The 27,830-nt window shown below is 44.3% G+C and overlaps 1 protein-coding gene across 1 annotated transcript in view; it reads right to left on the reverse strand.

Annotated features, from left to right (window-relative positions):
- Positions 1-439: 439 nt before the first annotated feature.
- The window catches only part of PXDC1 (PX domain containing 1), a 76,100-nt gene continuing 48,709 nt past the window's right edge, over positions 440-27,830 (reverse strand). Inside the window, 2 exon segments of the mRNA XM_044295065.1 lie at positions 440-1,435; positions 20,619-20,730. Coding sequence (XP_044151000.1) covers positions 1,318-1,435; positions 20,619-20,730 — 230 coding nt within the window. The 3' untranslated portion in view covers positions 440-1,317.

Consider the following 27,830-nt stretch of genomic DNA (forward strand, 5'->3'; position numbering starts at 1 on the left):
ATTTGTGTGCATGAGGCCTTAAGAAAATATACAAAGAATAGTGTCAAGAATTCATTTTCTGACTTACAGGCAGTCCCAAATGTGTCAAATTTATTAAAAGGCATATTCCTAAACACATTTGACAATAGTCACTCCAGCTATCTTTTTTCTTAGACTGTTTGCACAAGTGCTGTTACTCCATCGCCCCTTATCCGCCAGTTTTCTGGAGTAGAGCAGTGAAGTCTACACCTGCCCATTAAATCTACACGAGCCCCTGGCGCACGGACTACCGGATCGCCAGGCTATGATAAATCTGCCCCATAGAATATAAATTTTCAAGTAACTGTTCCACTTATCAAACTGTTGTTTGCCATTCTAGATGTCCGTCGGTGAAGATATTCAGAGGATAGAAGGGTAGTTTTTTGGCACTATCATTGCAATAATAAATATGTAACAAACATTACACTGCAGGTATTAAATATATTTATTGTGAGTAATATTCCATTTCCACAAAATAGATTTTAAAGTATTGTATAAAAGAATTAGCATTTTCAATAATTTACTATTATTTACATCAGCCTGTGCTCGCTGTGGGGACACAGAGCTGAGAAAAATGTTAGATTTTTTTGGGGAAATGTAGCAAATATGTCTATTCCCATCGCAGGTAGCTCCATCCCAGCAAATTAACATGCTGCACATGGTCCTTCTGCGGAGATATACATGCCGTAGGTCTACCATCAGAGGCTGACACTCATTCCCATCTCACATACACTTGGCATATTCTGAACATACTGATGGCTGAAGTATCACAATATACATCGTCAACATACAGAATCATTTTGCGTGGCCTTCATCGCACCCCCAGTACACATACAAGTACACCCCAAACAATCTAGCACATTTTCAGCTGTCGAGGAACATTTTCCCATATTGCTCTAGTTATGTAGCCATCACATTGTATTAATTGTGCTTTGGAGGCCTCCGTTTCCTTCATTGGCTGTGATATAAATGAAACAATACACATGAAGGGTTGCTGGTGTCTAGGTTCTTGATGTTCTTGCACCGACTTAACAGGACTGAAATGATGAACATGCGCTATACTAGGAAAACCTATGTTCATGCGGCTATAGGCTCGGTGAGTATTGTTAAGTGGATAGTAGAAACAAGCAATGCTCTTCTGCCTCCTGTTGTAAATCTGCAGTGGTTCCATTTGCTGAGATCTGTGCGCCAATTGCTAAGAGCAGTGCTTTTTAGAGTTTGTAGAAGGCCACAGGGATAGCAGCACTCAAAGAGATTTCACCTCCACGGTTAATAAATCCTTCCAGGTACTTGATAGCTTCAGTCTAAAATGTCTGTTTCGAATGGAACCAGATGGTAGTAGGACAAATTCGTAACATAAGCTGTTGGGTCATCAGTGTCCTCTGCCTCTGGAGGAAAATCTGTTCCATTTCCAAATCTATAAGAAAGGATAAATGGAGATTAACAATAATGAGTATGGAGAAGAACCACGGAGAATCGCAATCAAAGACGTGGGAGCTTTATAGAGGGTGCTAAGCACGGTAAATACAGGTGAAACTCGGAAAATTGTAATATTGTGCAAAGTTCATTTATTTCAGTAATGCAACTTAAAAGGTGAAACTAACATATGAGATAGACTCATTACAGACAAAGAGAGATATTTCAAGCCTTTATTTGGTATAATTTGGATGATTATGGCTTACCGCTTATGAGACCCCAAAGTCACCATTTTGAGGTACGCTTTGCTCGGGGGGTATGGATTAATTAGCTGACTAGAGTGTGACACTTTAAGCCTAGAATATTGAACCTTTTCCCAAAATTCTAATTTTCAGCTGCAATTCCTTTTAAGTTGCATTTCTGAAATAAATGGACTTTTGCACAATCTTCTAATTTTTCGAGTTTCACCTGTGTATCATGACTTTCTGGGTGCACTGCTGTCACTCTACTGTCACTTTAGTATTGCTCACCATAACGTCTATTAGAATAAATCAGTTTTTTATATTTCTGTGGAGAAAAGTATTACTGAATAAGACAATTTGTCCATTATTTGATGTTTCATTTTTATCTCCTTTTTTTGCAAAACAATGTCTGTAGACATTGGGGCAGATATAGTATTACAAATGTGGCAGGAATCTGGTTCAGGTGGAGCCAAAATTCTGGCGCACATGCCATACAGCACATTTATTAAAGGAGTTGTCTCACCTCTGGGACCCATCGAGCACATGTGTCTGCCCTACATTCAATTCTATGGAAGTTCTGAAAAAAGCTGAGCAGCGCGCTCCACCACTCCTTTCACTTCTATGGAACTGGAAGAAATAGCCAAGCCAACAGTAGGTTATTTTCAGCACTCCCATAGAAATGAATGGAGGGCGGCCGCGCATGTGCTCTTGTTCTCTTTGGGATCTTCATTCTAGAGATAGGTGTGGCCCAGAGGTGGGACCCGCACCTATCTGACGTTGGTGGCATATCCTAGCGATATGCCACCAATGTTCCAGGTGAAACAACTCCTTTAGGAGTTTTTTTAGACACCAGTGCCTTAAGATGCAATAATGTGCTCCAAGACTGCACTACAATTTAGCAAAATTATGATGCAACGCAAGCCAGCTAATAGGCGATATAAACTTATGCAGAAATGTACTGTGCCAGAAAAGTAAGAAGAGGAGGTCCTGCTCCCATATATCTCTGTACAGTAGAACAACCTCAGAAGCAGCAGAATGGAGGTCATTGTACATCAGTGCTGAGATGTGATGCTGTGGATCCAGCACTAGCGCTAGACAGCAGCACTCTGGAGCTGTTCCCTCCCCCAGCATACCTCTTCATAGACTTTTATGGACAGCATGTAACCTGATCCCTCAATGAGCTGATAATCTTGTCTCTCAAGATGGATTTTAACAGTAAATTAGAAGTAAATAAGTATTAAAAATGCTTGGTTCTGAACTCTATGAAGTTGAATTTCATTTTACAACCTTCAGCTAGTCCATTAAATGGCTTAAGACAGATATCAGCCAGTCTGTAGCTGGAGAAAGTAGGTGGCTTAATTCTCTATATAAAATCAACTGAGCTACACTAATCTTTTGTCTAAAAGTACAGTAAAAAAGTCACTCAAAGTAAACTTGTCACCATAAAAATGTAGTCCAATCTACAGTATAACACGTCACAGAGAAGGAGGAGCTGAAAAGGTTAATATACAGTTTTGTGGGAAAATTTCGAGTATAACTTGTATTTTTTCATTTAAATCTCTGCTTGAGCTATGCTTAAGAGTCCAGTTGGGGGGTCCTACTCAATGTTTGATATCTCTATGAGTGTGTATATGGCTTCGGCTATCCATCCCTAAGTGGGACCGCCCGCTGGAATCCTAAGGTCAGAACAAGCAGAGGTTTAAATGAATAAAAAACAGGTTTTACTGAATCTTTTCCCACAAATCTACTCTGCTCAGCTCCTCTTGCTCTATAAACTGTTGACCATATATTAGACTGCTTTAAGCACTGACAATATGCCCTGCTAATGGACTAGAGAGATGTGTTCAGTGCCCCTCTTTATAAACCAGAAGAACATTTTCTGGTTTTATGGAAATAATGGTTAAATGTATAAATCAAAAATTCTACAAATTTGTAATATCTGTGATGTCATTCCTCCCCTTTAACAAGACGTTAGCTTGCTGTCAGTGAATGAGAACACTCTAGTTTACATACAACTCATACACAGAGACTCCTGCATTCAGCTGAGATGTTGTATCCAGTGTAGACAATGCTCCGTGAGATAAATACATACTACGCTTAAATCTGATCATTTTCTACTATGTACCAGGCATAAACATGGCATGTGATTTTTTTTTATTCATGGTACAAATTGTGGATGCTCAATTGCATGCCATATTATGGAGCTATCCTCCCCCAAATAAATTCCCCAGCAGAATACGGTGCCTCAAGAAGTCACCATATAACAGCGCATATAGTGCATATGGGTCTGTAATATGGAGCCATGTGCCACCATATGGGGACCATACAGAACCATCCTGTGCATGAAACCTCCTACCTCACGGTCCACATGGTGAAGGACCTCCTGAAGAAAGTGTGTCATACCAAGATGTTGTAATGTTTTTTCTTTTGATATGAACATATCTGACCGCTGTCCAATATGATACATTTGTTCTTCTCGTCACTAATTACAGATGATAACTATCCATATTCATTTAACTTGCAATTTTTGGGCAGCAAAGCAATCAATTTCTTTCAATCTGTTGCAAACCACTGACATTTACAGCCGAAGCTTCCCAAGATATTTTGAAGCACGTCCGCAGATGAGGAACTTGGGATCAAAGAAGGAGTGTGAACAAAGCCGAGGTTGCCTGGTGCAGATAAGATTAGATTCCAATATTCCACCGTGTCAAATTGTGAAGATTCGCTCTCTGGTACTTCAGAAAGCTTCATATGGGTTTATTTCACTATTCTGAATGTTATTTCTCCTTCGATAGGTCTCTGTCAGTAATTGTGACTTTGAACTTCATTTCTAGTACCACACTTATCGGAGATTTCAGCAATATAAACATACGAGGCATAGTAAGTCCCTAAAATGAATGCTTGGCCTGAGGGGATTATACTTTCTTATATTTCTGGGGCTGTCTTTCCTCTTTACATTTCTATTTGTGTTGTAGTCGGCATATTTTCTAGATGTAAAGAGCAAGCCTTGTCTTGCACGCATACTGTGCTTGTCTTACGTGTGTGCTCTAGTTGTCTGGTACGTGTACTGTGCTTCCTTGATGGGTATGGTGCACTTGTCTGACGTGTACTGCGTTTCTATTACATGTGTGCTGCGCTTTTCTGATGCATATGATTCACAGCTGTGTGTGTTGCGCTTGTCTGATGTGTGTGCGTCACATAAAACATGCCATGTGCTGGGCTTGTACGGGGTGTGAGCAGGGCATTTGACATTTGTGCTCCATTTGACTAACATGTGTTGTGCTGCTCTTGTACGATGTGTGTGCTCCACTTGTCTGATGTGTGTTGTGCTGCTCCTGTACGATGTGTGTGCTCCACTTGTCTGATGTGTGTTGTGCTGCTCCTGTACGATGTGTGTGCTCCACTTGTCTGATGTGTGTTGTGCTGCTCCTGTATGATGTGTGTGCTCCACTTGTCTGATGTGTGTTGTGCTGCTCCTGTACGATGTGTGTGCTCCACTTGTCTGATGTGTGTTGTGCTGCTCCTGTACGATGTGTGTGCTCCACTTGTCTGATGTGTGTTGTGCTGCTCCTGTACGATGTGTGTGCTCCACTTGTCTGATGTGTGTTGTGCTGCTCTTGTACGATGTGTGTGCTCCACTTGTCTGATGTGTGTTGTGCTGCTCCTGTACGATGTGTGTGCTCCACTTGTCTGATGTGTGTTGTGCTGCTCCTGTACGATGTGTGTGCTCCACTTGTCTGATGTGTGTTGTGCTGCTTTTGTACGATGTGTGTGCTCCACTTGTCTGATGTGTGTTGTGCTGCTCCTGTACGATGTGTGTGCTCCACTTGTCTGATGTGTGTTGTGCTGCTTTTGTACGATGTGTGTGCTCCACTTGTCTGATGTGTGTTGTGCTGCTCCTGTACGATGTGTGTGCTCCACCTGTCTGATGTGTTATGCTGCTCCTGTACGATGTGTGTGCTCCACTTGTCTGATGTGTGTTGTGCTGCTCTTGTACGATGTGTGTGCTCCACTTGTCTGATGTGTGTTGTGCTGCTCTTGTACGATGTGTGTGCTCCACTTGTCTGATGTGTGTTGTGCTGCTCCTGTACGATGTGTGTGCTCCACTTGTCTGATGTGCGTTGTGCTGCTCCTGTACGATGTGTGTGCTCCCCTTGTCTGATGTGTGTTGTGCTGCTCCTGTACGATGTGTGTGCTCCACTTGTCTGATGTGTGTTGTGCTGCTCCTGTACGATGTGTGTGCTCCACTTGTCTGATGTGTGTTGTGCTGCTCCTGTACGATGTGTGTGCTCCACTTGTCTGATGTGTGTTGTGCTGCTCCTGTACGATGTGTGTGCTCCACTTGTCTGATGTGTGTTGTGCTGCTCTTGTACGATGTGTGTGCTCCACTTGTCTGATGTGTGTTGTGCTGCTCCTGTACGATGTGTGTGCTCCACTTGTCTGATGTGTGTTGTGCTGCTCCTGTACGATGTGTGTGCTCCACTTGTCTGATGTGTGTTGTGCTGCTCCTGTACGATGTGTGTGCTCCACTTGTCTGATGTGTGTTGTGCTGCTCCTGTACGATGTGTGTGCTCCACTTGTCTGATGTGTGTTGTGCTGCTCTTGTACGATGTGTGTGCTCCACTTGTCTGATGTGTGTTGTGCTGCTCTTGTACGATGTGTGTTGTGCTGCTCTTGTACGATGTGTGTGCTCCACTTGTCTGATGTGTGTTGTGCTGCTCTTGTACGATGTGTGTGCTCCACTTGTCCAGGCAGCATGCTGAAAGTTAGGCTGGTTTGGTGCTGTGGCCTGTATCGCACCGCCTAAGCTTCTTGAATATAATTGGAGGAGGAGGACAGACCCTTACAGTTTTTGATGGCCACCAAAGATTGACAGCTTCTGGGGCAGTATATGGTGCTGCACTTTGGTATTAATGACTGACTTTTGTTGGCCCTCCTTCTGTCAATTTGGAGATGCCTACAACATGGGACACATTTAGGTTTTCATTCAAGGACCACTTCACTATAAATATATTCCCAATTACCTTACATTACTTATAATGGCTCCTTTTGTCCAGGGAGCAATCAGTAGGAGAAATAAAATGGCTGCCGTCCTATTAGTACACACAAAACCTGTCCTAATTACACAGCAGGACAAGTTACTTCACAACATTGAGCTAAAGAGCTGCCTCATCCTCCTGTGCTACTTGTCAGCTGAATTAATCTGAATACAGTTTAATATGATCTTCAGCTGAATCTCTGTAGGAATGGAGTTCATGAGGAGACATGAAGTACAGAGAGGAGGGACAGGACAAACTGTGGTAATGGAGATTGCATACAAGTGCTGCTGCTAATTAGCAACATCACCAGCCTCCTCTCTGTACTTCATGTCTCCTCATGAACTCCATTCCTACAGAGATTCAGCTGAAGATCATATTAAACTGTATTCAGGATCATAATCCCTGATATGTAGGAGAGGAGGATGATGCAGCTCTTTAGCTCAGTGTTCTGAAGTAACTTGTCCTGCTGTGTGATTAGGACAGGTTTTGTGTATACTAATAGGACGGTGGCAATTTTATGGTTGCTCCCCAGACAAAATAAGCCATTATAACTAAAGAGAGGTATTTGAGAATATTTTTTATAATATAAGTATTTAAGAATTTTTAGTAATTTTAGTTTCTTAATTCCTGGAGAACCCCTTTAAGTTTCCAGTCCACCCCTGTGTGAGTACTGCTCCTCTCTGATGTGTGTGCTCTGCTTGTCTGATGCGTGTGCTGCGCTTGCCTGATACATGTGCTCTGCTTGTCTGACACAAGATTTAAAAACTAAATAAATATTTACATTATATATTTCCCCATCTTGTCATTCAGAATACAATAGTCTGTATTTGTATATGCTCATTGTCTCAATTTATGCAAATCGAAAATAATAGGTTAAAGGGGCTTTCTCATTATAGAAGGTGATGGTAAATCACTAGGAGATGCTGTCACTTTCTGATTGGTGGCGGTGACTACTATTCGCACAGTTCTCAAAACACCAGTCAAGCAGTTTTTCACTTCTGTGATGGAAAAATACAAAATAGACTTTGGTCACTTTGTTCTTTGGACCAGAGGTTGGACCTAGCTATTTACACCCACCTAAAGAATTATTAGGAACACCATACTAATACGGTGTTGGACCCCTTTTGCCTTCAGAACTGCCTTAACTCTACGTGGCATTGATTCAACAAGGTGCTGATAGCATTCTTTAGAAACGTTGGCCCATATTGATAGGATAGCATCTTGCAGTTGATGGAGATTTGAGGGATGCACATCCAGGGCACGAAGCTCCCGTTTCACCACATCCCAAAGATGCTCTATTGGGTTGAGATCTGGTGACTGTGGGGGCCATTTTAGTACAGTGAACTCATTGTCATGTTCAAGAAACCAATTTGAAATGATATGATGACTTTGTGACATGGTGCATTATCCTGCTGGAAGTAGCCATCAGAGAACAATGCTCAGGTAGCCCGTGGCATTTAAACATTGGCCAATTGGCACTAAGGGGCCTAAAGTGTGCCCAGAAAACATCCCCCACACCATTACACCACCACCACCACCAGCCTGCACAGTGGTAACAAGGCATGATGGATACATGTTCTCATTCTGTTGACGCCAAATTCGGACTCTACCATTTGAATGTCTTAACAGAAATCGATACTCATCAGACCAGGCAACGTTTTTCCAGTCTTCAACAGTCCAATTTTGGTGAGCTTGTGCAAATTTTAGCCTCTTTTTCCTACTTGTAGTGGAGATGAGTGGTACCCAGTGGGGTCTTCTGCTGTTGTAGCCCATCCGCCTCAAGGTTGTGCGTGTTGTGGCTTCACAAATGCTTTGCTGCATACCTCGGTTGCAACTAGAGTTGTTGCGATACCAAATTTTTGATTCGGTTTCGATACCATGAAAAAGTATTGCGATACTCGATACCATTCGATACAACACGAAAAAAATAAACCAAAAAAGCCACGCGCATTCCGCATTTTTAAAAATGGCGAATTGCGCAGTATATTTTATTTTTTTCTGTTCCGGCATTCACCACCTAGATTTTTTTAAAATATTTTAGTAGTTTGGACTTTTCTGACGTGGCGATATGTAATATGTTTATTATTTATATATTTTATATGTGAAATTGGGGTGATTTATACTTCATATTTTGGTGGAGTTTTTTTTAACATTTTTTTTTTTTTTTACACTTTTTATTTAATAACTATTTCCGCCCTTAGGGGCTAGAACCTGGGATCTTTCATCCCTTGTCCTATTCAGCCTGATAGATCTCTATCAGGGTGAATAGAGATCTATCACACTGTCCCTGTTGCTCTGTGCTTTGTGCACACAGCATCAGGGATGTTACCATGGCAACCAGGGCTTCTGTAGCGTCTTGGCTGCCTATACACAGCTGGGGCTCCGATCAGAAGCTGCCACTGCACCACCAATGGTGGGGAGGGGAGAGGACCCTGTGGCCACTGCCACCAATGATTTTAATATTGGGGGATGGAGAGGGGCCGGCGCACTGTGCCACCAATGATTTTAATGGGATGGGGGGTTGAGGGGGGGCACACTGCACCACCAATGATAATTACCCCTTTATACAGGAGGTGGGTACTGGCAGATCAGCGGCAGTTATGATCGCAGCTCCCTGTCAGGGGCAGGGTGCCGGCAATGCGATTCTGCTGCTGGCACCCGCCTCCTGTATTGTGTTAAAGACTGACTACTTTATATGGGACTCCAGACTTTCACTATTAGGCTACACAGAGCGGCGCCCAGCGATGTCCCAGCACTCACCATTAGTCCTTGGCGCCACTCCGTTTGCCCGCAGTGCCCCATTACTGTCTCCTCTCCTGCTCCACATGCTGCTGATTACTATCGGAGCGATGGGAGGAGACATCAGCTTCACTAGTGGGCGTTCCTTCTCCCTGGCTGTAGCGCTGTCCAATCGCAGCGCAGGGAGAAGGAACGCCCACTAGTAAAGCTGATGTCTCCTCCCATCGCTCCGATAGTAATCAGCAGCATGTGGAGCAGGAGAGGAGACAGTAATGGGGCACTGCGGGCGAACGGAGCGGCACCCAGGACTAATGGTGAGTGCTGAGACATCGCTGGGCGCCGCTCTGTGTGGGAATAGTCCTATCATTGGTGGCGCAGTGCGCCCGCCCCTCCTCTGCCTCTCTCTTCTCATTGGTGGCGCAGTGCGCCCGCCCCTCCTCCGCCCCTCTCTTCTCATTGGTGGCAGCGGCAGCAGCACAGGGGGGAGGGAGGACAGCTTCCTTCTCCCCGTGCTGCTGAGAGAACATGAGCACGCCGATAGCAGCGCGCTCATGTTCAGAGATACTAGACTGCGCAGAAGCGCAGCCCAGTATCGAAAAAACGGAAATCCCGGTATCGTATCGTTACCGGGACAAAAGTATCGATTGGGTATCGAAATTTCGATACCCGCAACAACCCTAGTTGTAACGAGTGGTTATTTCAGTCAACGTTGCTTTTCTATCAGCTTGAATCAGTCGGCCCATTCTCCTCTGACCTCTAGCATCAACAAGGCATTTTCGCCCACAGGACTGCCGCATACTGGATGTTTTTCCCTTTTCACACCATTCTTTGTAAACCCTAGAAATGGTTGTGCGTGAAAATCCCAGTAACTGAGCAGATTGTGAAATACTCAGACCGGCCCTGTCTGGCACCAACAACCATGCCACGCTCAAAATTGCTTAAATCACCTTTCTTTCCCATTCTGACATTCAGTTTGGAGTTCAGGAGATTATCTTGACCAGGACCAGAACCCTACATGCATTGAAGCAACTGCCATGTGATTGGTTGACTAGATAATCGCATTAATGAGAAATAGAACAGGTGTTCCTAATAATTCTTTAGGTGAGTGTATAATGTTACGGCATTTATTAGTTACATGCCATAAAAATAAAACATGGGAATACCCTTTTAAAACAGAACTGGTCATGTTAAACATGGTATCTGATCTGCGTACATCATGTTACAGACCAGGAGGAGCTGAGCAGATTGATATAAACTTTTTGTGGAAAAGGGACAGGGATATCTTGTAACTGCTCTTTCTATGGTTGGGAGTCCAGTGGGCGGTCCTACTCATTGACTGACAGTCTTCCCTGTATCACTGTGCCTAGAGATAGCTGTCAGTCACTAAGCAGGACTGCCCACTAGGTTTCGAAGTCTAGAAAACCTGAAGCTTTCATAAAACTAGGACCACATGTACAACATGAAAGGTTCCCATAAGGCCCCGTTCACAGTTGCGTTTAAAATTGACTATAATGGGATGTGGAGGAGATCCGTACGGTTTATAACATATATGCCAGGAATCAGCTGGACAAAAACTGTCTTGTGCAGCAGTTTTTAGACAGCCGAATCCCAGTATATTTGCTAGGAGCCACCGATCTCTCCCAGATCCCATTATAGCCAAAGGGAATCCAGTGGTACACGGATGTAACTGGCAATGCTGAATACGGTGAGCTCCGGTAACCTGATCCCCAGCTGGATAAGGGTACCGGATTCCAAATGCAACTGTGAACGGGGCCTTAAAGGGGTAGTCTGGTATGTAGGGGATAACTATCAGATCCCAGCGGTAGGACCCCTGCAGGCACACTGCTGCTCCCCTAAAATGACCGGAGCGGCCGGTCACACATGTGCGTGGCTGCTCCATTCATTTCTATGGGAGTTCTGAAGATAGCCGAGCACAGTACTGTATCTCCTATCCTGCGGGTAGGGGATAACTTGTAACTACTGGAATACCCCTTTAAAGTACATGCTAACACTTTCAAGCATGATAATAAGGATACCGTCTTGGCGATTTCACACAATATCTAAATACTAGCAATATCTTACAGCATCACATCAGTAAAATTTGTGAAAATTATGAAAATCAATAAAAGACGATTTTTAGGGGCGCAGTCAGGTGATCTAATACTCAAAGAAAAAACATTTCATAAATAATTTCCTTCAATCATTCAATTGCCACAATGAATAATGGGGCAGCGTGTTGCAGACAGGTTGGCACCTACAAGATCAAATGTCGCCTTTTTGCACAGTTCTCTCCAGACCCACTCCCATTTTCCCCTCTGTAGCGGTGATACTGAGCATTTCTGTGCCGAGTCAACCTCAACAGTATGTCAAGGAGACGGATAACATTCAAATAATGTCCTGAGTGCATCAAACAAGTGCCACATTGTTGATCCCTGGCACAGAGGACTGCCATGTCTCTAGCTGTGACAGGCACATAACCCTGCTCTGTAGTATCACTACCCCGCACAGCGCTGAAAGTAATTACACCAATCAATTTGCTGCATTCTAATCAGACAGCCGGTGTAAGGCATAATATTAAGCCAGTAATGCTATATTTCACAGCTCAGGATGATGAGAGTGGTGGCAGACACAAATCACTTATACAGTGAGTATGTCTCGTTTCTATGATAATCTTTCCCTGTCTGCCACATAACATCTCATCTAGCGTTGGGTTCTACACCAGATTGTCTTGGCTGGAATCTGACACCTGCCCTGCATTTAAAAATCATTTTTTTTCAAATGGTCTTTATGCAGCTAAAAATCTGTCTATTTGCTGACAGTCCCTCCTGAGTTCTGGCAGCTAATGTGAAGCTTTATCTCTGATCTTCTGACCTCATAAAAACCCACTATAGCTAACCTCTTATCAAACTGATTAAAAATATGGCCTAAATGAGTGTTTATGAGGTCAAGAGATCAGAGATAAGGCTTCACATGAGCTGTCAGCTGACATAACCCAGGAGAGATAGTCTGAAAACAGACTCATTATTAAAGGGGTTGTCCAGACTCCAGGATCACATTTTTTAAATAAAATTATTAATCCCATCCTTGATATCATTAATAAATTAAATAATAGAGTGCCCAGCACTGAACCTTGGGGTAAACCACTTATAAACTGGGACCATTCTGAGTAGGAATCATTGACCACAACTCTCTGGACACGGTCCTTCAGCCAGTTCTCAATCCAATTACAAACTATACTTTCCAAGCCTATAGACCTTACGTTACACCTATTAAGCATCTATGAGGGACAGTATCAAAAGCCTTTGCAAAATCCAGAAACACTACATCCACAGCCGCCCCTCTGTCAAGTCTTCTACTCACCTCCTCATAAAAACAAATCAGGTTAGTCTGACAACTTCTGTCCTTGGTAAACCCATGCTGGTTATCACTTATATTATTATTTACAGTCACATGCTCCTGTATATAGTTCTTTAAGATTCCTTCAGACATTTTTCCCACAACAGAAGTTAAACTAACTGGTCTATAATTACCTGTGGGGGACCTTGATCCTTTTTTGAATATGGGCACCACATTTGCCCTGCACCAATCACTTGGCACTGTACCAGTACCTAGAGAATCTTTTAAAATTATAAACAGGGGCACAGCAATGACTGAACTGAGCTTTTTAGGTACTCTTGGGTGTAATCCATCTGGACCCGTAGCCTTGTTCACATTTACCTTATTTAAAGGGTTTCTCCAGGCTTTTAATATTAATGACCTATCCTCAGGATAGGTAATCAATATCAGATTGGCAGGGGTCCGACACCCGTACCAGCGCTGCCTCCTCTTCACTGTTTACCTTCTCGCCGTCGCCTCTGCAGCGGTGACCAGGTGTAATCACACCCAAGCCATCCCATTCATTTCAATGGGATGGATCACTTCTATACAAGTGTATGGGAACGATCCGTCCCGGTTAGGTGTAAACAGTGAAGAGGAGGCGGAGCTGGCATGGCTGAGGATAGGTCATCAATATTAAAAGCCCGGAGAACCCCTTTAACTTATCTTGGACCACATCTACAGTTAGCTAATTGAGTATATTACTGGATGTACTAACAGCCCCAGCACCACAGATATCAGTTCCTTTCTCTTCTTTTGTATATACACAGCTATAAAACCCATTTAGTAACTCTGCCTTTTCCTCATCTTCAGTGACTACCCCTCCCTTTTACCATTATTAAAGGGTTTCTATCACCTCGTTTTGACATAATTAGCGATCCTCTAGTGTCTGCTCTACCAAACAATGCTATTATAATACCTTTGTGTGCAGCCGTTTGCCTAAAAAACGAACTTTTATTGATATGCTAATGAGCCTCTAGGTGCTATGGGGGCGTCTTTTCAGCACCTAGAGGCTCGGTCTACTCACACAAAATGCCGCCCAGCGCGTCCCTCCAGCCCGCCCATCTGCTCTGGAATGCAATCCTCCCTCTGAGCCAGCGGATGAATTCTTGCGCCTGCGCCTGCCTCCGTGCGCGTCTGTATTCGGTGCAGGTGCAGTGAATGTCTGACCGCTCCCTGCACAGACATCTCCACTGCACCTGTGCCGATTACGTCAGAGTGCTCCGAGGAACAGATGGCGCAGGCCGAATACAGACGCGCACGGCGCAGGCGCGAGAGTTTGTCCGCTGGCTCAGAGGGAGGATCGCATTCCAGAGAAGATGGGCGGGCTGGAGGGACACGCTGGGCGGCATACAGTGTGAGTAGACCGAGCCTCTAGGAGCTGAAAAGACGCCCCCATAGCACCTAGAGGCTCATTAGTATATCAATAAAAGTTCGTTTTTTAGGCAAATAGCTGCACACAAAGGTATTATAATAGCATTGTTTGGTAGAGCAGACACTAGAGGATCGCTAGTGTCTGATAGCTAATTATGTCAAAACGAGGAGATAGAAACCCTTTAAGTGGACCTGCCTGCTCTGACCTTGGTTTTTTAGCATTTATGTATTTGAAGAATTTTTGGGGATTTGTTTTGCTCTCTTTTGCCATCTGCTGTTCATTTTGTATTTTTGCTAATTTTATCTCATTTTTACTGATTTTATTAAGCCTTTTGTAAACTTCAAAGGCTACAGCTGACCCCTAAGATTTGTATTTTTTTAAATGCCAATTTTTGGTCATTTATTGCCCTTTTTACAGTAGCTGTAAGCCGTGGGGGTTCATTTTGGCCGTTTATACTTGTTACCTAAAGGAATAACTTTTTAGTGTAATTACTCAATGTGGATATAAAGCTCTCCCATTTATCCTCAGTATTATTATGTGACAGTAGCTACACCCAGTCTATGCCCTGAAATGCTGCCCTCAACCCAGAGAAATTGGCCTTTTAAAAATTCTGTGTCTTTGCTCTGCCTGACAGAATTTGCTTCTTATAGTTTAAGGGGAATATAATTATATTGTGGTCACTATTACCTAGTGTTTCTCAAACAGTAACATTTCCAACAAGCTCTGTATCATTAGAGATTACCAGATCCAACAGAGCATCGCCCCTAGTGGGAGCTTCTACAAACTGGTCCATAAAGTTATTATGACCACTGTACCAGCCTGTGCAGCCCGCTCTATTTGAATATACAGTTGCGGTTCTATCTCCTCTGTGGTGTTAGGGGGTCTATAGATTACACCAAGTATTATTTTTTCAGTGTTTATATCCATTTGAACTTCCACCCATAAGTTTCCACATCCTCACCATCCTCACCCACAATTGCCTCCTTCACACTTGTCTTCCGATCACTCCTCACTTACAGGCACACACCACCTCCTTTTCTATTGATCCTATCTTTCCTAAATAACGTATGTGTTCTTCTAGTACCATAGCCTCCAGCTCGCCCATTTTGCTAGCTAGACTTCTGGCATTTGTGAAAATACATTTTAAATGACTATTATCTGTAAAGTGAATATCCGTGATTTTTTGGTTACCTTGGTTGATGTTTGTATGTAACAGGTTCTTGTTACCAGCAGTTCTATTTTTCATCGGTGTACAGTTCTGCCCATTCTTCTCCCTACTTTCCTCACTAACCCCAGCCCCCACTAAATCCCCACTGTCCCCTCCTACACCCCACTCTCTAGCTACACTGTCTACCCCCTTATTAGTATGACCCACCACCGTCCGCCCAGATACTAGTTTAAAATCTCCTCCAGCCATCTAACTAACACTCCACAGTGGTGTTACCACTCCTACACCCTGCTACTATCTCTAATGTGCTAACCTGTATGTCATATGTGTAATTCTGTTCCATGTTCATCACAATGTGCATCTATAATAGGGCTGCAACGATTAATCGATGTAATCGATTATATTCGATAACTGGATTCGTTGTCGACGAATCCAGTTATCGAATAATCGCCGATTCGTTGCTATTCGGGCGGGCGGGCGGGCGGGCGCTGCATCTTTATTTTACCTTTTTACAATGACGCTCCCGCTCCTGTAACAGCCAGGCAGAGCGGACGGCGGCGTAACGTCACTCAATCACGTGACGCGCCTGCTCCGCCTCCTTCATTCATGAAGTGGGCGGAGCAGGCGCGTCACGTGATTGAGTGACGTTACGCCGCCGTCCGCTCTGCCTGGCTGTTACAGGAGCGGGAGCGTCATTGTAAAAAGGTAAAATAAAGATGCAAGCGCCGGGGCTGTTAGGGGGAAGGGGGGTCTGTGTATAGCACTGCTATGGGGAGGGGGGAGGATCTGTGTATAGCACTGCTATGGGGAGGAGGGGGGGTCTGTGTATGGCACTGCTATGGGAAGGGGGGTCTGTGCACTGTTATGAGGAAAGGGATCTGTGCACTGTTATGCCCATAACAGTGCACATATCCCCCTCTCCATAACTACGCCGTCCACAGATCCCCCATAATAGTGTCGTCCACAGATCCCCCATAAGTGTCGTCCACAGATCCCCCATAAACGCCGTCCACAGATCCCCCATAAACGCCGTCCACAGATCCCCCATAAACGCCGTCCACAGATCCCCCATAAACGCCGTCCACAGATCCCCCATAAACGCCGTCCACAGATCCCCCATAAACGCCGTCCACAGATCCCCCATAAACGCCGTCCACAGATCCCCCATAATAGTGTCGTCCACAGATCCCCCATAAACGCCGTCCACAGATCCCCCCATAAGTGTCGTCCACAGATCCCCCCATAAGTGTCGTCCACAGATCCCCCCATAAGTGTCGTCCACAGATCCCCCATAAGTGTCGTCCACAGATCCCCCATAAGTGTCGTCCACAGATCCCCCATAAGTGTCGTCCACAGATCCCCCATAAGTGTCGTCCACAGATCCCCCCATAAGTGTCGTCCACAGATCCCCCCATAAGTGTCGTCCACAGATCCCCCCATAAATGTCGTCCACAGATCCCCCCATAAATGTCGTCCACAGATCCCCCATAAGTGTCGTCCACAGATCCCCCATAAGTGTCGTCCACAGATCCCCCATAATAGTGTCGTCCACAGATCCCCCATAAGTGTCGTCCACAGATCCCCCCATAAGTGTCGTCCACAGATCCCCCCATAAGTGTCGTCCACAGATCCCCCCATAAGTGTCGTCCACAGATCCCCCATAAGTGTCGTCCACAGATCCCCCATAAGTGTCGTCCACAGATCCCCCATAAGTGTCGTCCACAGATCCCCCATAAGTGTCGTCCACAGATCCCCCATAAGTGTCGTCCACAGATCCCCCATAAGTGTCGTCCACAGATCCCCCATAAGTGTCGTCCACAGATCCCCCATAAGTGTCGTCCACAGATCCCCCATAAGTGTCGTCCACAATTTGTTTTAATATGGCCTTTGAACATAATTTTTCAAGTAAGATCATATAAACCTCTGTTTTGTAATTTTGTCGTTTTTCCCGATTAATCGATTAATCGTAGAAATTAATCGGCAACTAATCGATTATTCAAATAATCGTTAGCTGCAGCCCTAATCTATAATATTGTATGCAACTGTTATATATGTAATATGCCTTGCTCACCAGCAGGTGGCAGCGTTTCTGGCAGAGCTATCTTAGACAAAATAGAACTCACCATTCCATTCTTCCCCTTTGGGCAGAAGTGGGCGAGTCCTGTTTGCTACCAGAAGGAGGGGTGGCAGTTCTAGATTATTCCAGTTTAGACTCCATGTTGGAGCTGACAGGACACTAACCTATTCCTTGGCTGAAACTAAGTCAGACTAAAGAGTGTAGTGCAGCATAAAGAAGAAATCAAAGTTACTAAGCTAGCCTGTGAGTACAGCAGAGAGAAAAAGATAAAGCAGAGTTGAGTTTGCCTGCCAGTTCGTGCTAAAACCTGCCATAGCAAAGTGCTACTGCGGTTTGGTATGTGCTGACTGACCCCCTTTTTGGGCTTTTCTTTGCAGTTTGTACTGGAGGTGTGGCTGCCTCCTCAGTCATGCACTCCTGACCATCCTGTCTGCCCTATAGGCTGATTTTAATTAGTGTTAGTACATAGTCAGGCCTGCTCCCCCTCACTCACTGAAGCCATGGCACCAGGAGTGACATAGTTTGTGGACTCTCACTGCAATCCTTGGTAGCCGTTTGGCGCCGGTGGTGTTGTGGAGTGGGCCTGCTGTGTAACCTGCACTCCCTGAAGTGTATGGTAGCCGTCATGGCACCCAACAGGTAGTATTCAATGCAGGAACGTGGAACCTACACTCCCTGAAGTGTATGGTAGCCGTCATGGCACCTAACAGGTAAAATTTAGCGAAGGAACCCGTCTAACAGAGATCGCCTTGACGCTTGGCAGAAGGGCTCAAATCATTTTGTAGAAAACGATTTGCCAAGTATCTCGCACTTATAGTGTAGCACTTGTTACTATTATGCAATTTTGTACTCTATATTGCAGTTTATTGTCGAATTGCATGTTTCTGTCTTTAAATGTTGTTCCCTGCCATAGCAATGTGCTACTGCGGTTTGGTATGTGCTGACTGACCCCCTTTTTTGGCTTTTCTTTGGAACCAAGACAAAGCCTGAAAACTGTTTTGGAGAAACTTTTATTCAAGTAAAACTGCCATTGAACTTCATCTCAAGGTCTGGACTCAAGTTATTTTTCCTCCATCCCTCAATTATTCCCCCTATTTATTGCTTCGGAGCCAAAGACTGGGGTCCAGCGGTACCCAGGTAGGAGCACTGTGACACACAATAAGAGACATTTAGGCCGCACTACACCACTTGGCAATTCCAGCTATATAGGGGCCCTGGGGGGAGGCACACGTTGCATAATCATTTATCCCCCTAGATCAGTTGCACCCTCCCCATTAAGATGCAGCCCGTCCCTACGGAAGAGCCTGTAGCCGAGAGAGAAGTCGGCCCAGTTCTCCATGAACCCAAACCCTACTTTCCATCACCAGCTTCTGAGCCACTTATTTAACTCCCTAACTCCCGTTGCCTCTCTGGTGACGCTCGTGGCACTGGTAGTATTTCTGAAAACACTACCTTGGAGATCCTGGACTTGAGCTTCTCTCCTAGTTCCCTAAAATCATTTTTAAAGACCTTCCATCTCCCCCTGACTTTGTCATTGGTGCCAATGTGTACCATGACCGCCGGGTCTTCCCCAGCCACACCCAGCAATTTGTCAATCTGATCCGCAATATGCCGAACCCGAGCACCCGGAAGACAACACGCTGTTCGGCATTCATGGTCTTGGCGACAGGTGACCCTGTCTGTCCTCCTAATAATAGAGTCCCCTACCACCAGCATCTGTCTGACCTTTGCTGCACTCCTTTTCCCATCCTTCCTGCAGCGTTCATCCTCCTGGTTGCTAGGAGAAGCGCCCTGCTGTAGTGTTGCTGGCTCTGGGCTTTCATGCCTGATATCAGGCATATTTACTAGGGCGTGCTAGCTCAGGACTAGCCTCCCTGGCACTTTTCCCTCTACCCCTTCTTCCTACATTAACCCAACTGCTGACCTGATAGTCCTAATCTTGCCCCCCAACTGCCACCTCCATTTCACTGAACCCAGTCAGTGCCTGCACAGTGAGGGCTAAGCCTCTCTCCAGGTCTGCAATGCCCCTAAGTATTTCAAGCTGCTTATTTAGATCCAAGATCTGGGCTTCCAAATATGCGACATGATTGCATCTAGTGCAAATGTATTCCCCCTCGAAAGGCTCTTCAAGGCACGCATACATGGCACAGGACACACACTTAGTAGCCTTGTCCATGGAGCACATGTTTAAATGGGGATGTACAGTAAAGACGGAAAACAGTAAATATGAAGTAAGATTTAGGCCCTATCTGCTGTAGTTGGAGGACTAGCTAGAATCAAGCCAACAACACACAAGGAAAATCTATCAAACCATAGTTTCTTGCTCCTTTCTTTAAACTCCACTTATTTAAAAGCCTACTTAGTGCAGCAAGTAGACCTGCACTCACGGTCTATATAGAGTAACCCCTGCAATGCCAGTTTATATATATGTGTAGTAACCCCTGCATTGCCAGTCTGTATAGTCTTGGCATTTTTTTTTTTTTCAGTTTAATTAACAAAAATAATAAAATCGAGATTCAAATCAAAAATCGTCCATAAGGTTGACCAAAAATCTAGATTTTATTTTTGGGCAAAATCGCCCAGTGCTACTAGCCATACACATTAGATAGGTAAACCCCTCCATACACATGCATGTCTGGCCAAGCATGCATTACTAGAATATGTCCTCAACTGGGAGACACCTTTAGCAGTAGCTCATCTACCCGACAACAAAAGGATTGGGCAGATGAAACCCAACAGCCTGATGGTAATCTCTCCCGATATTTACCGTTCTGGGAGAGTTGGGAGGCCCCTATACACATTCAATGTTATGTCGGCCTCTCAGAATTGGCATGTTCTGCATACATTTACAGGATGTTGTGTGTATATGACTAGTTGCAGTCACAGACATTGAACAGATATTGAAAGCAGCACCCCAGATCTGTTTCCTATAAGTATGGCAGGAGCGGAAAACGGGGACTTTGTGTGGAAATTAGTGACGGCAGAAAACATTTTAATGTTGGTCTTAAATGAGAGGTAATGAACTCTTCTTATGCTGCGACATAGGTGGGCATGCCCAGGCAAGGCCATTGCCTAAAAGTTGGACTTACCCTCTAATAACAGATACCCTGGCCAGCAGATAAAGATGAGAATATGTTTTATTTCTATAAAGAGTAGGTGGAGTACTCACAAATGATCGGTTGAGTCTACATCCAAGTCGGGATCTTTCACATGTGGGAGGCTGTGGTCGATGACTATTGTCTCTGTGTTCGCTAAACAAAATCCATTGGAACGCATAATTTCTGAAAGAAAAGAAAGAAACGTATAAAACTTTAAATGAGTAAAATGTGCTTTTTTTTGTACGCCTCAACTATGAAACTGCAACACCGAGAAGGATAAGCCGTACGTTTACGCAAGTTAAAGAAGTAGTAGGTGAGATCTCAGCCCTGTTCAACATTATGTGTCCTGGTAGTTAAAGGGAACCTGTCATCAACTATATGCTGACATCACTGAGGGCAGTATAAAATAGTGACAGAAATGCTGATTCCAGCGGTGTGTCACTCATGAGCTAATAGTATGTGGTTGCTGAGAACCAGCATCACAATCATTGCAGCCCAAGGCCTTGAAAAGAGTCAAATCTACCTGAGAAGAGTCCTGGTTATTCATAATCTCCTGCTCTCACCCATCTGCTGATGATTGGCAGTTCTCTCCTAGAGAGAAAGGGAGAAAACTAGGTAGAAGACTGTCAGTTATAAGCAGGTGGGCAGGGAGAGCAGGAATTCATGGATAACCATGACTCTTCTCAGGTAGATTTGACTCTTTTCAAGGCCTGTGCTGAAATGATTATGATGCTGGTTCTCGGAAACCACTTACTTTTAGCTGATGAGTGACACATCGCTGAAATCAGCATTTCTATCACTACTTTATACTGCCCTTAGTACGGTCAGCATAAAATTGATGACAGGTTCCCTTTAAGAGAACAACAATAAACTGGAATGACAAGCGGTGTAGAGAAGTGAACCTCGGCACAGACGGATCGTCTGATTAGAAGAATGGCTTTTAGTTCACTACTCACATCCCAAGCCTAGGGCGGCAAACAGTATCTACACAAACAAACAAAAGTAATTTGCACAACATTGGGCTACGAGCCAGACATCCAGCTACAGATGTTTTATTCACCTCACACCACAGTTCTCAAAGGCCATCATGATGTACAGCAGGATAGCAATGGAAGCTAGAATGGAGGTCATTACTCTTCAGTGATTAGTTCTGCTTTTGTCTTGGATACAATGACGGTCTGGAAACCATGTGGGCAAAGCTATGAAGAGGCCTTCACAAGGGAACATCACACCGGTCCTACTCTCGAGATTATGGTGTGGGGTGGCATAATGTACTGGACCCATCTAGTCTTCATTTCAGGTACACTAATAGTTTGGCATTAAAGTGATTTGGTTGTGGAACTTGTGGTACGGCCATTTCTCCAAAGTATCCCCGAAGCAGGACAACGCCAGGCCGCATGATGCTTGTGCTACTGTGAGCAGCTTGCGTGGCCTAAACGTGCTACCACAGCCTGTAGCATCTTCAGACTTGTCCCTCATTGAGCACATCTGAAACATCATTGGTTGGCAATTTCAAAGGGAGCTGCCAGCAGCGAATTATGAAGATTGACGGGCCCAAGTGCATTCAGTGTGGCAGAACAGGATAGCATCAATTAGACCAAGATTGTTTGTCAGAACTTCTCATACTAACTCATTTACACTTTGTGTGGAGAAGACCTCTTCCACACTATGGTCTCCCCACACTAAACAGGTGAAGGAGGGAGGGGAGATGGCAGTCAGTAGCTTCACACACGTTCTCCCTGATAATGGCTAAGGTGCTGTCCCTTCCCACCGTGTCACACTCATTCATATAGAATGAAAGCAACTAGCTCGTTGCCAGTAGCGCAGCGGTTCCCTGCCTAAAGACAACCGCAGACTAACCCTCCCGACATGTTTCGGTTGGTGTACCGGCTTTGTCAGGGAAAATATTCGATACGGAATAAATCAAAATGTCTTGAATTTGTTTATTATTTGCACATCATTAACACATCTATCCATCCTGTATTTTCCAGCATTCCACGACTGTACCTACTTGGTGGTGCAGTTTCAATGTTGAGGAGTTTATAAACAAGGGAAGGAAGCACACAAAAAAGTTAATCTAAATGTGGATGCTGACCCGCACTCTATATAAGTATTACAGAAACATTAAATATACAAGCGTTCTTTTTCCACTTGGATTCCTATTTATAACGAGCACATTAGAAGCCTCTTCTTATTACCTCTGTGTTGGAAAATAGGAGTCATTTTAAAGTACTCAGGCTCGGAGCCATTTATACATATCGACAAGATTGCTAGATCATTAGAATGAAGGAAAATAGCTATGCCGAGAAGCTCAGGCAGGTTTATTAAAAGATTGTAAATGTGCATTCATTTCAGAATCGAGCTACACATGCCGGAGAAATCTTAAAGAAGTCATAAAACATCATATCATTTTGAAAGGTTTCTCCACAATTTCACAAGTGATAGCCTATCCTCAGGAAAGGCCATCGCTATTTGATCGCAGGGGTCCAACATCCAGCGCCACCGCCAATCAGCAGTACTGAAGTAGCTTACGGCACACAGCTCATTGAAGTTAATGGAAGCGGCACTGCAGTAGCCAGCTCCATCCACCAGACAACAGACGGATCTGTTTGGTTCCAGTGCAGCCTTCCAGCACCAGCGCTACTGCAGAATAGCTGATCCGACACTCCGCACCCTCGCCAACCAGATAGTGATGGTCTATCCTGAGTATACACCATCTCCTGTTAAATCCTGGAAAACCCCTTTAAGGGACTAAAGTGCTATCTATACCCAAAAAGACTATGTGCTATTCTTCCCTATTTTACATGTCGATCTTCTGTGTACAATATACTTATGCCACTACTAAGATGGAAGGGGGGGGGGGGGGGGGGCGTCTTGGCAGCCGAAAGAGATGGCAGTCTGAACACGGAGCTCTCCAACCCAGCAACCATTTAACCCCTGTTTAATGTAGCGATTTGCACCTTATTTGGACCCCAGACTTTCATTTATCATCCTGCAGTATGAGAAAGGCGAGAAAAGTGCCCCCCCAAAGGAGACCGGAAGTCTCCTTCCCTTCCAGAGCCCATCACAATACAGTTAGCGGGGAGTACCGCTGCCGCCTCATCACCACCTTCTACTCCAGAGGACATTCGTGTCCTAGGACTCCCACAGCAGCCAGTGGAGCATCACGGACTTCCTGCCGTCACGCAGGGCTGCTCTCCCTCACTCTCCTCAATGCATAGTCCTCACTCTCCAGCTGGAGGAGATGTTAGTGTGGAAAAGCATGTTATTAGCCCTGAAAACATCTATGCAAGAGGGCTTTGCTGCCACCTATTACTACTATACAAGAGTTGGACGAGTTTACTAATTTGTTATTTTATGCACTTATATAGCACTACTGTATTCTGCAGCGCTTTACAGACATTAGCATTAAGTTGTCCTTAAAGGAGCTCACAATCTACTAGTTTTCTACTAGGATGTCTTTGGAGTGTGGGAGTAAACCCACACAAACACAGGGAGAACATACAAACTCTATGCAGATGTTGTCCTCGGTCGGATTCGACCCTAAGACCCCAGCTCTGCAAGGCACCAGTGCTTACCACTGAGCCACCGTGCTAATTCTCAGGATACTGTGATTGATGCACACACTAATATGGCTGATGAGGTAGAACAACTGAAGCCCAAAATAGCTGACATTGAGGACCGCACACGTTGTAATAACATTAAGGTCATGGGTATTCTGGAAACAGTGCCCCTGTCAGGGCTGACTGTGTATAACAGTTAATTAAAACCCTGCTAAGAGAATTGCTTATGACTTGATAATTGACCGGGCGCACACAGTACCACGGCCTTAACACTTGGAGGCGTCTATTCCTAGAGATTCCTTGGCCAGAATACATTATTTCCATGTGAAGGAGGCCATTATGCTGAGCGCTCAAACTCAAGACACTTCTGGAACCGTACCATACGGTGAAACTTTTTACCGACCTTTTAGCGGCCACACTCCATCAACGGTTGACCCCAATCACAACTGCTTTTCGTACTCACAACATCTTTTATTTACCATAATATTCCTAGTTTTTCTTTTTGATTATGTTCATTTTTTGCCATCCTGACTGCACTTTCGGTGCTGTACTTTAAAAATGGTGGTCCATTTTACCTCACATAATCTGAAGAGTCTTAATTGCCCACAAAAAAGATCATCTATGTGGAAGGAGGTTCTCTCACTTCAAACAGACATTCTCTGTCCTTAAGAAACTCACATTATTGGGAAAGACGCGCATACGTTGCAGCATCATCATGTTCCTGTGAAAAAAGCTGGAGATTTCGCAATTTTGCAGAATAGGTGCAGATCCATTCATTTCAATTGGGGCTGAAAAAGATGCAGACAGCACACCGTGTGCTGTCTGCATCCGTAGTTCCGTGACCCTGCAAAAAAGATAGAACATGTCCTATTCTTATCCGCAATCGGTCATTTGTGGACTGCAAAACACGGTTGTGTCAATGGACCCTTAGGACCCTTGCAGAAAAGCGTGTCCGGATGCGATCAGGGAAAATTCTGCGAGTAGGTAAGCAATTTCAGTCAGTTTTGACTGTGATTGCGTTCCGATGTTCAGTTTTTATCGCACAGGTGCAATGCGTTTTGCACGCGCGTGATAAAAAACTGACTGTGGTACCCAGACCCAAAACTGGACTTCTTCACTGAAGTTCGGGTTTGGGTTAGGTGTTCTGTATATTTTATTATTTTCCCTTATAACATAGGTATAAGGGAAAATAATAGCATTCTTAATACAGAATAATTACTAAAATGTGGATTGAGTGGTTAAAAAATGTACTTACCTGTTCCAATTGATTGCACAGCTGGCATCGTCTTCTTGCTTCTTCTTTCAGGACCTGCAAAAGGACCTTTGGTGACATAAATCTGCTATCTTTATTCAGCAGGACCTGAGCTGACGGATGACGTCACCGAAGGTCCTTCTCCAGCCAGATCCTGCAAGAAGAAGAAGACGAGCCTAGCTGCGCAATCAAGTGGATGAGGTGATGATTTTATTTTTAATTTTTAACCCCACAATGGACCTTTTACTTAGCATTCTGAATTAAAGAATGCTATTATTTTCCATTATAACCATGGTATAATGGAAAATAATAAAGTAAATGGAGTCCCGGGTAACTCATCCCTCGTCTCCTTAGCATGAAAATCGCATTGCATCCGCACTTGCTTTCATGCATCCCCATTCATTTCTATGGGCCTGCGTGGCGTGAAAAACGCAGAATATAGAACATGCTGTGATTTTCACGCAACGCACAAGTGATGAGTGAAAATCACTGCGCTCATCTGAACAGCCCCATTGAAGTAAATGGGTCCGGATTCAGTGCGGGTGCAATGCGTTCACTTTACGCATTGCACCCGCGCGGAATTCTCACCCGTGTGAAAGGGGCCTTAGACAGAGAGATACTGGCTTCCAATCCTTCGTGCATTCAGAGGAAACTTTTAATGTTTGGAGGGCACACCATGGAGCGGAGAGGGATTTCACTTTCTTTTCCACTGTGCATAATACCTATTCCTGCATAGACCTTAGGGCTTTACTCTACAACAGCCGGACCTCAGATATTGGCTTAATCAAGTGGTCAGATCGTGCTGCTATTACTTTGACAATTGAGGGGCATGGCTCGACACCCCCAGTTAAAATATGGAGGAACAATACATTTTTCTTGAACCACTCTGTATACAATAAGGAGACAGAAACTGCAACTAAGGAATACTTCCAATTCAATACAGGGAGTGTTGCTAGAGTATATACAGAGTGGATGGCGTATAAAGCTTATATTGGAGGGGTGTTAATTAAATTGGGACACCGGGAAAAAAAGCTCCGGGAGCATAAATTATCCACACTATTGGCAGAAATCTAAACACTGACAGAAATCCAATAAAAGTAACCCCTCACGGCAACTCTCGCAGAAAATCTCATCTCTCAGACATCAATTGCGCTCCCTTTTACTTTACAACTATGAAAAGGCCCTTAAAAAGACGAAAGCCAGATATTATTCTCAAAATAACAAGGCGGGTAAATTAGAAGCTTGTAGGCGTAAAGCGCTACATGCTAGCTCACGCATTTCGTATTTTATACACCTGAATACTGGTGCCAAAATCCTTGACCCTAGAGATATAGCTAGCCAATTTAAAGGCTTTTAATATTGATGACCTATCTTCAGGATAGGTCATCAATACCAGATCGGCAGAGGTGTCGGATCAGTTGTATGAAGAGAAGGCATAAGCTGTGCGGACAATGCCAACTCCTGTCTCTCTTCCTTCTATTCATACGACTGATCGGCGGGGGTTCCGGTTATCGGACTCCCCGCGATTTGATATTGATGACCTATCCTGAGGATAGGTCATCAATAGTAAAATCCTGGAAAACCCCCATTAAAGACTACTATAATATCCTCTATAACTTACACTTCCAGCTAATTTCCAAAACTGTGCACAGGAATTTTTGGATAAAGTCAAACGCCCCTCTCTGTCTGTAGATCCACTTGAGTCCTTAAAGGGAACCTGTCACCTGGATTTTGTGTATATTGCTGAGGACATGGGTTGCTAGATGGCCGCTAGCACATCCGCAATACCCAGTCCCCATAGCTCTGTGTGCTTTTATTGTGTAAAAAAAAACGATTTAATGCAGATGCAAATTAGCCTGAGATGAGTCCTGTACGTGAGATGAGTCAGGGACAGGACTCATCTCAGGTTAATTTGCATATGTATCAAATCGGGTTTTTTACACAATAAAAGCACACAGAGCTATGGGGACTGGGTATTGCGGATGTGCTAGCGGCCATCCAGCAACCCATGTCCTCAGCTCTATACACAAAATCCAGGTGACAGGTTCCCTTTAAATGAACCTAAAATAGCTACAGATGTGTTTGAGGCCATTTAGAAGTTACCTGCCACAAAAGTCACCATTAGAGATGAGCAAATAGACTTGGGATAAAACATCCGAAGTCGATTCGCATAAAACTTTGTTAAAATACTGTACAGAGCGAGAGCTCCACACAGTATTAGAATGTATTGGCTCCGACGAGCCAAAGTTATTACTTCACAATGTTTTGCAAGGCTTCGGGTAATAACTTCAAAAAATAATTTCTACTGTAAAAACCTTTTACCTAACTCTGTTTCAGTTACAAGTTGTATGGAGCAAATGCGGAGGAGAGGTATGGGGGGATTCGGGTTACCTTGTATTAGGCACTACTATGAAGCTACTACCCTTTCCCTTCTAAAATCCAGATGGACTGCTGATTTTCCACAACAC

The sequence above is a fragment of the Bufo gargarizans genome, chromosome 5, assembly GCF_014858855.1.
Source record: "Bufo gargarizans isolate SCDJY-AF-19 chromosome 5, ASM1485885v1, whole genome shotgun sequence".
In the NCBI taxonomy this organism is placed as follows: Eukaryota; Metazoa; Chordata; class Amphibia; order Anura; family Bufonidae; genus Bufo; species Bufo gargarizans.